The sequence below is a fragment of the Anarrhichthys ocellatus genome, unplaced genomic scaffold, assembly GCF_004355925.1.
Source record: "Anarrhichthys ocellatus isolate YVR2014 unplaced genomic scaffold, GSC_Weel_1.0 scaffold83, whole genome shotgun sequence".
NCBI classification, from domain to species: Eukaryota; Metazoa; Chordata; class Actinopteri; order Perciformes; family Anarhichadidae; genus Anarrhichthys; species Anarrhichthys ocellatus.
The window spans coordinates 454,254-463,868 of record NW_022280113.1 but is presented as its reverse complement, the minus strand read 5'-3'; the positions used below and the strand labels follow the sequence as shown (position 1 = coordinate 463,868).

The following is a 9,615-nucleotide window of genomic DNA, read 5'->3' as shown; positions in this document are numbered from 1 at the left end:
TTGGCGGTAATGTTAAAATTAGCTTAGAAGCTAGCTAGGCGGACATGACGTTCAGAGCTACTAGTGAGAACAGACATCAACAACACGGAGGAAACGAGTGAGAGACCACATTGATGGACCCATAATCTAGTAAACGTTTATGTGTTGATGTTAAAGTAAATTGAGAGAGAGAGGGAGAGAGACTCGCAGCGCTGTAACTACGTCTGAAAAATAAAACTTCTAAAACTTTCCACGAACTGTGTCTGTTTGAGTTTATAGAGGAACATCTTAAGTATCAAATACAACCTTTCATTATTAAAGACTACTTTATTACTCTGTCATATATATATATATATATATATATTTTTTTTTTAACTAAGCAAGCAATCCACTTCCTGTTTACACCGTCACGCGCATGCCCAGTGTACGTTAATGGTCACGTGCTGTCCGCCTTCGAAGGCTGCCGTGTGGACGCAGATCAACTCGAGAATGATGCTGAAACTCCCGTGTGGACGGAGATCGTTTCTATTTGACAAATCTGCATCCAAGGAGAAACGGAGTAGTGTGGACAGTGCATTAAAGGCACCGCAGGGGTTTGCGCAAAATGCTAGCATCGGCATGCTAACACGCTCGCACATCTGCAATGCAAGCATGCTGATGTTTGGGTGTGATGTTGCCCATGTTTCACACACACAGTATTTTCAATGACTTTCAATTGTTTAGGCCGTTGTTCAGTGACACATACAGGATTTTGGCTTTGACAACTAGAAACATTTCAGATGTTTTTTATCTCGGTGTCTGAGATTAAGTTAAGAAACTACAAAAATAAATGCTCCTTTGTTATTTTTTCTTTCAGAACGAGAAGGTCGGTCGAGCTCAGTGACTCGCTACGGCTCCACAGACAGCAGCGGGGAGCATGACCATCATGACCATCATGACACCAACCACAGCAACCACCGGCTTCCCTCGCCGATGGCAGGTCACTGGGTCAGGGCCGATCAGGAAGAGGAGGCCATTCGCAGGAAACTGAAGTACTTCTTCATGAGCCCCTGTGATAAATATCACGCCAAGGGCCGCAAGCCATACAAGCTGATCCTGCAGCTGCTCAAGATCATTATTGTCACGGCTCAGGTGCGTCACATGCTACGTCTAAATCTTGTGTCCCTCTTTTGTTACGAACCACACGTCTGTGTTTCTTTGGGCCTCTGTATTTCAGGTATGTTTTTGTATGTACACTTCCTCTGTAGATGAATTCTGTAGTCAGAAATGTATACATGCATTCTTTATTTAGTTTTTGTCAGTGCATAACTATAACTATCTATATTTCCTGTGTGGGAGCTGTCAGGAATCTAGATCTAAGACAGGGATCTGTCTGATGAACACACAGGGATCTTTCTGATGAAGTGATTGACAATCCAGTCAGCTAGCTTTAAATCACAAAGTCTGCTGCATAGGTGCACCTGGAACGTTCCACCTCAGGGTTTTTTCTTTCATGCCTCACCCTCGCCTCTCTCTCTGCTGCAGTTGGTGATGTTTGGCCTCAGTAACCAGGTGGTGGTGAACTTCAAGGAGGAGAACACTGAGACCTTCAAGCACCTCTTCCTCAAAGACTACGATGAGTCCTCAGACGACTCCTTTGCTGTTTACACGCAGAGCGACGTCTACGACCAAATCTTCTACGCGGTGGAGCAGGTAAGCCCCGAGGAACTCAGAAAAGCGTTTTCAATCTATGAAACCACTTATTACAGTAGTGGTATCAGGTCTAATTCTCATTTTCTAAGTATTGTTAGGTGTGACGCCTGTTTTCTGTCATAACAGAACAACACAATAAAATTATTTTTTAAAGAAGGAGGTCACGAATCAAAATCCCACTGAGTTAGATGGATGGTGGTGTTAGAGAGCTTGTCGTCCTGGCTCCACAAAAACTACAGAGTGCCAATCGGCTTTAGTACTTGGCGCCCTACTTAGTTCAATCTCCTCCTCTCATTCTCTCCACAGTACCTGGCCGTACCAGAGACCACAGTGGGACGCTATGCATACGTCTACGGTGAGAACGGCAGCGCGCTGTCCCTCTGCCAACAGTACTACAAGAAGGGAAGCATCGACCCCGCCAACGACACCTTCACCATAGACCCTCACATCATCACAGGTACATGGACTTCTCTGTACAATGTGAAGGGGACATTGCTGGCCAGTTATTCCATAAGCGTTGGTAACAGTGCTAGAAGGCTGTGATCGTCTGTCTCTATGACGTTGTAATAGCTGTTTACATTTAATGGTGGGGGCTTTTATGGGTATGCGTGGCACAATTTTAAAACATATTTTTGTGAGAATTTAATGGAGTGTAATTGATGCATCACATGAAGTGAGCATTTGTGCTAGATTCAAGTTAACCAGAGCAGCTGAAAAACAAAAATGCACGCTTCACTTTTACACTAAAACAAATATATGGAAAAGTGGAGATAGTGCTACAGAGGCAGATCCCATGAAGAATGAATTGTTCCAAAAAAATGTGCTTCATGCATATTTGGCATATTTCTGCTGACATTAAAAATACATTTTGGGTCATAACGTTGCAGCCTTAGTCTTAATTTGGCTTCTAGTAAGTTTAAACACAAGGAATTGTCTTCAAAACAAAGTATTGTTTATCATATCGGCAATAATTGATACCAAGAGAGAAAAAAACCTTAATAATTGTGACTCATAATTAGAAAAGATAACCAAATTTTGCTATTTGAGAAGATGATGATGGCGCTACGCAATTACATTTGCGTTTTTTTCTTACCACGTTCAAGACATTGAGAGATATTAACGTCACTGAGTAACGTGGAATGTAATCATGTTGTTGTTGTTATTATTATTGTTATTATTATTATTATTATTATTATTATTATTAGTGTGTCAACATTGTGCATGCGTCCCTCTAGTCTAGGGACTGCTCAGGCTGAAAGCCCACTCTGTGTGTTCCTTCAGGAGCAGCAGAAAACAGTATGAGACGCTTGCTGGGTACAAAGTTGGCTTTGTGGTGATAAAGCATGCAATCCAGTGTGATTACAAACATTTGCAGTGGCAGTATAGCATTTGCCACTGCACTTAATCTGTTGTGGAACACCTGACCTGGTAATTATGAGGTAGCGAGTCGCAACTACGAGATACGGAGGTTATTATTACGTGATAAGACAACAATATTTGCCTTTGGAAAATGCAATGCCCTCCTGTAGATTGCACCTTTTGCAGACGTCCATGTTTTGATATTCTAGACACATTTTAAACGTCATTTGCTAAATGGCAGGTTTTTTTTGTAGTCCACCTCATTGTTCTATCATATGTTTTTCTCCTGTTATGGTATTTTATGTTAGTTTCCTGTTTCTTACTTCCTCTTATCAATGTGTTTTTGAACACAGTTTGGCCAAATCATGAGGAAGTAAGAACAGTTGAAACAATCTCATATTAAAATATCCGATGTATGTGAAAGGCTGACTTGTGGTCTGCTACTTCTAATAATTCTGAAAAGATTTCATACTTGTTTTTGAAACAGCCAAATTCTCCCTGTTTTCTCTTCAGTGTCAGTGTCAGTATTCACTCAACGCGTTCTCTGTCTGTCCTCCACTCATCTCAGACTGTGTAGGTGTAATCCCGCTGGCGGTCCCTCAAGCTCCGCTCACCGTCAGCTATAGGAACTTCACTCTCAAGTTCCACAAGTAAGGCTTAATTTTTCGGTCCACAAGCCGCTCGAGCATGAATACAAAGAACACTGACATAGGTTTTTACACACACACAAGTATGAATGCTTCCCTCTGAATCACCAATTGTTTGTGTTTTCTTTCTTTAAGGCTCATTAACGTCAGCATAGAGTTCCAGTTGAAGGCGATCAATATACAGACTATCATCAACAATGAGATCCCAGACTGCTACACTTTCCACATAACGGTGAGTGAAGATCTTTAAGGCAAAGAGTCGTAGGTTCAGTTCCCCGCACTGCTGAAGACCCCATACTGGGGATATCCAGGTGCGATGATGTTCACATGATATTACATATAATGAGGTTTGGTTTATTTGCTGAGCTCAAGGAGTATTGTGTTTTGTGTCTTCGTCCAAATGACAAACATTTTCTGCGTTTTGCGTGTTTTCTGAGTGAAGGGAGCGGAGCGGTTTGACGCCATGTTTTAGCCATGTTCAATTAGCTTGGAAAAAGTATGATTTACCCAGAATTTATTGCTCATTAGTCCTTAAGATGCAACAGATTCTTTTTTTGCATAGTCTGCATAGTTAGCTCTAAGCCATAATCAAGTCCCAGGCCCCTCGGCCATAACTAGGATTATTGAGTCTACAGAGAAATGATCGACCAGCCACCAACCAAACTCTGTAAAAAACAAAGTATTGCTTAAAGAAGTATTTAAGTTTTCTTTTTTTCTTATGACAAAATGTCACATTTTATTTAGTAATTTAACTGTCCAATTATATTTTCTGTACATACTATCTCTCTACATATTGTTCTAAACGTTGATTTGAAGCCTTCTCTACACTGTCAATCATGTACTGGAACTACAAGTGCACACAAAGGCCTAATAGGATAAAATGATGAAGTGATGACATTTTGGACAGACATGGATGTAAACTGTAACATGACTGGTTGGTGGACGTATTGAACCGTGAGGCAGTAATTCTGTTTTTAATTCTGTTATTATATTTTTTTTTTAAAGTCACGCTTTAAAATAGACAGTCTAAAGAAAAAATCGAAATCCTCTTTAAAAACTATCCTAAATGTGTGTGTTGTTGTATGTGGTAAACTCCTCTTCATGTCATTAAACCTCTCAAATTTCCAAAAATATGACAGAAGACATGACCTCTGTGTTCTCAACGGTGGCTGTGGCCCCACGTTTGAGAGAAACAATGAATCCTCTGAAGTTTCTGCCTCTCTCCTGCAGATAGTCCTGGACAACAAGGCTCACAGCGGCAAGGTGAAGATCCGGTTAGAAAACCAGGCATCAATAAAGGAGTGTAAAGACCCGAGTGTCTCTGGACACGGTGAGATGACTGCATCGACGGATGGGACTGACATAAGACTCGTAGCACTCATGGAAATACAGCAGCATGATAATGAAGCAGTAGCAAGCTAGCAAAGGTGTTAAAAGGACATGAGGAAATGCACATTAAAAAGCTGCTTTCAGTTACTCTCACTCAACCAACACAAAGTTTCATTGCGTGAAGTTATAAATACACCACCACCACTACTTGGCAGTAGTGGTATACCGCTACTACATCCATCTGAAACACTGCTAACAGCTCTGCTTCCTCCCTTCATTAAAAACCTCCAGCTGAGAACTATACACACTTGGCGTTCGACGTCGCCGTGGCTCTGGTGTGCATGCTGTCGCTGCTGCTGTGTGGACGCTCCATACTGCGAGGCATCACGCTGCAACAGGTACGACGACGTCTGTTACGGTTGAAATAAAATGAGCTCTGAATTACAGCATGAACATGAGTGTCCGGCCAAGTGAACCGTTTTTACTACACGGAAGCCTCATGCTTCAAGCCGATTCCTCTCATATGTTCTCTGTGCGTCCCATCAGGAGTTTGTGCAGTTCTTCAGGGAGACCTTGGATCGTAAAGTGTGCTGGGCGGACCGGATGGAGTTCATTAACGGATGGTACATCCTCCTCACCATCAGCGACATCTTCACCATCACCGGCAGCATCATCAAAATCGGCATTGAGTCCAAGGTGCGTCCCGCGTACAGTCACACCCTTAACTGACAAAAGCTGCTATAAGCTATAAGTGTCTTTCCTTATCTCCTCTCAGAATATGTCCTCATATGACTTGTGCGGCATCCTGTTGGGGACCTCCACGCTCTTGGTGTGGGTCGGAGTGATTCGCTACCTCACATTCTTCCAGAAGTACAATGTAAGACACAGACACACTGGTGTGCATCAGCTGGTAATGTTGTTAAGTGCCTTGTTGATTTAATGACTCGTCAAAAGGTGATTTAAAAACGCTGCCCTGAATGGTTTGATGTCACGTAATAAGTCCTGTGAATCAAGTGCTCCGTCTCTCACACTGTAATCCGTTCCAACGTCTCTGCTCCTTCCGTAGATCCTGATCGTGACGCTTCGAGCAGCGTTCCCCAACGTGATCCGGTTCTCCTGCTGCGTGGCCGTCATCTATCTGGGCTACTGCTTCTGCGGCTGGATCGTCCTGGGCCCGTACCACGTCAAGGTGAACACAGCTCAAACTAACAGAGATGGAATCATTCGGTTTAGGAAATGTACATTTATTTATATTGACATTTAAATTAAGGTCTGTTAATAATATATTAAGCAGACAATTTGGCATACTACTGAAAAAATGGCAATTAATTTGCACGAAACAGTACAAATTCAAACAAAATGTTACACTGTCTCTACCATAAAAATGCCAGCATGCCTTTTTGGTAATACATTTTTATTTTTATATAAAAATTGAAATAGTTTTAAACGTTTTTTAAACGTACAAACACTTACCTCGCTACAGCTGCTCCATAAATTCTCCTTTTGTAATCATTGCTTACACTTTTTAACATGCATATGGCTCTTTTTTTTTTATATAAACTACTACTTATAGGTAGTATTTTATTTGATTGTATACATAATCTCTGCCATTTTTAAATCTACAGAGTCTTTGCATTTAGGAAACTGTGTTTGTCAGTTCTTAAAAAGCATTTTGGTTTACAATTCTTGTGAAAATACACCAGTCCTATTGGCCTGAGCCACAAAACCAGATTCAAACAGAGAAGAGTGTCCCCGTTCTCAATAACTGATGTGAAGCCTTGTTCCCATTAGAAACTCTCTTTGTGGACACTTCTCCTCCGACAGAAAGTGACTCAGTGAAACTTAAACCACAGAAAACTGGACTCACTCATAGCTGTCGTCCCTCTCATCCCCTAGTGGACACCATGAGTCTTATGCACATTATTGCTGCAGCCAGATTTTTCAGGAAGTTGTCTCTCACTGCCACATGTGGAGCATTAACCACTGAAACTGATGGCTTTGCTAACCGACGTCAGTCTGCAGAGGCCTGATCACTGTTTTCTGTCCCTCAGTTCCGTTCTCTGTCAATGGTGTCAGAGTGCCTCTTCTCCCTCATTAACGGGGACGACATGTTTGTGACGTTCGCGGAGATGCAGGAGAGCAGCACTCTGGTGTGGCTGTTCAGCCAAGTGTACCTGTACACCTTCATCTCCCTCTTCATCTACATGGTGCTGTCGCTGTTCATCGCTCTCATCACGGGAGCCTACGAGACCATCAAGGTAGGAATTGACTTCACGCCCAGCGGGAATAGATGGAACACAGGAGAAAAATAGAGTAAAAAAATAACAAAGATGTATGCTCGTTGACTTCCACAGCACCAAACACAAGAAGCCTTCCACATCACAGACCTGCATGCCTTCATAGCAGAGTGTACGGACGCACCCAATTCTGGGAAGTTCAGAGGTCTGGAGACCTCGCCGTGCTCCTTCTTCTGCTGCTGTGACAGGTGAGGAGGAGAGGGCACACAATGATTATCTATTATTAATATTCATGTCTAAGTGTATCTAAACAACACGTCAGCAGATAATTACTTCATAACAGACAGTAGTAAGTATTTTGAGGTAGAGTGAGCACAGTGAAGATCACATTGGAAAAAGTATTTTAATCCTTTTCCATTCCAACATCATTTTAAAGGTAGTAAATTTGATATTCAGAGCATTAATGTAGCAGCAAACGACTATTTGCAATGTAAAGATATAGTGGAGTAATGTCTACCTGAGCAGAGAATGAAGTCGCTCTCCCTCTACCAGTGTTGTTATTCCCGTTGCCGTTGTTTGCACCGTTTGCACTGTTAGCGCCGTTAGCTGCGAGCCGCGGGGCTCAGCCGTCGCCATGTTGAGAGCCGTTTGGAGGCAGTTCCTCAATCATAGCACTTTTACATTTGTATCAGCAAATATTACCATTATGTGACTCTGTAAAAGAATACTTAATTCGTAATTATGATGTGAGATCATTACATCTTCCTTTGATTTCCCCCAGAACAACAACATATGAGGACGTCCTGCTGGTAAACTGAAGTTGACCTCAGTGACCTGAGAAGCCTCACCGTCCCCCCCTGCTGACCACAGGGGTACACTGCACACTCCTGCCGCCCCTTTTCTCTGTACCAACATGCCGTATTTCTGGTCAAACCTCATGGGGAGTCACCATCAGCTGGACCAGCACTCTGTTGAAGAAATGTGGAACAACTTATTGGACCTCATGTCTTTTCTGTCCATAAAGAAGAAAAGACGGGACAGGACTGGGCAGCATCGCGGATGACTAATGCACAGGCACTTCTCTGTTCCTTGTTGGTTTTCAAACGACAAACTGTTTCTTTTCTAATGTATTTAATGAAGCACAATGCTGATCCAGGCCTGTTAAGATGCTACGTGGGCACATGTGCCACGATGAGGACGGGGAGGCGTGCATACATGGTGCTGACGGTTTTTGTTTTTGTTGCGCTTTTTATTTGATTTGATAGTATTTCAAAATAGGTTACCTCTTGAGGTCAGGGCACTTTTACATCTCACAAAACAACTTTGTGAGATGTAAATTCACACAGAATGAGGGGAGAATCCACCTCGTCGTAGTCTTGTCTTTTTTGAGACAATCAAGGAGATGGCTTCCTTGAAAATGTCGGGAAACAGGACCACAAGCAGATGTGCAGCGTGAGGTTTCCGATTTGTTTTCCTCTCCCGTGAGCTGCACCTTCCGTATAAAGTTTCAATATTTAGCTGCGGTTGTACTGCACAAGCATCACGTTGCCTTCAAATGTGAATACTAGTGTACTGCTGTAGCAGACTGTGTGTGATATCTTTTGCATTCTTCTGAGTAATGAAGCACTCAACATTGCCTGTGGTTAGCTGTCCTCCAGACTTGTATACGTGTCTCTTTAATGGCGTGAAAGTATGTCAATGAAAACAAGAGAGGTAGAGCGCCGATGGCAGTCCTCAAACCGTATCTTACGTGTTTTAAGAGAAACATGACTTGAATCTCCTGACAGAGTGAAGCAGGGTTTAGGGAAGATAACAAGAACTTAATGATGCTGCCAGAAACATGTTCGCATCTCCATAATAATGTCCCATCATACTGAATCATGCTTTTTAGTCTGTTTGTTATATTTGATGTCTCTATACCAGTGACTTGATGTTCAGGAGACGCTTGAATCTTTTTTTTTCTTTGTAATGCACAATATCAAAAAGGAGTCTCACAGAAAATAGTTTCTTACATGAAAGAGAGATGATCTCTGGTCCAAGCTGTGACAAGTTAATAGATGTGGGGGTACATTTTATCTAATGAACCAACAGTGTCGCATTCAAGCTAAATATGCTGTTGGGTTTTGGATCTAGATGGCAAGCGTGTGCCACACCCATCAACGGTCTTAACTTAGTTATACGTCATGCACGTATATATCATCTAGTATTACCTAGATGTACCTTTCCTACAGTTTGATGTTTTTGTTATACAAATGATCTGCATTTGAAGGTTGTCCTGAAGTCATCTACTTGGTGTCATATGTATCGCCAATCTACAGATTTAAGTTTCACGGATCATCGTTGATATTAAAACGTCGTTTTGTTTCATTTTC

The 9,615-nt window shown here is 42.1% G+C and overlaps 1 protein-coding gene across 3 annotated transcripts in view; it reads left to right on the top strand.

Moving 5' to 3' along the window:
• Positions 1 to 9,615, top strand: part of LOC116398354 (mucolipin-1-like) — a 13,981-nt gene extending 4,366 nt beyond the window's left edge. For all 3 annotated transcript variants that reach the window (XM_031874584.1, XM_031874586.1, XM_031874585.1), the window contains exons 2-14: positions 836 to 1,110; positions 1,504 to 1,671; positions 1,978 to 2,128; positions 3,599 to 3,680; positions 3,813 to 3,909; positions 4,908 to 5,007; positions 5,298 to 5,404; positions 5,553 to 5,702; positions 5,782 to 5,883; positions 6,073 to 6,195; positions 7,058 to 7,264; positions 7,361 to 7,491; positions 8,025 to 9,615. In XM_031874584.1, coding sequence (XP_031730444.1) covers positions 836 to 1,110; positions 1,504 to 1,671; positions 1,978 to 2,128; positions 3,599 to 3,680; positions 3,813 to 3,909; positions 4,908 to 5,007; positions 5,298 to 5,404; positions 5,553 to 5,702; positions 5,782 to 5,883; positions 6,073 to 6,195; positions 7,058 to 7,264; positions 7,361 to 7,491; positions 8,025 to 8,061 — 1,730 coding nt within the window. In that variant the 3' untranslated portion in view covers positions 8,062 to 9,615. The remainder of the gene's footprint in view (positions 1 to 835; positions 1,111 to 1,503; positions 1,672 to 1,977; positions 2,129 to 3,598; positions 3,681 to 3,812; positions 3,910 to 4,907; positions 5,008 to 5,297; positions 5,405 to 5,552; positions 5,703 to 5,781; positions 5,884 to 6,072; positions 6,196 to 7,057; positions 7,265 to 7,360; positions 7,492 to 8,024) is intronic.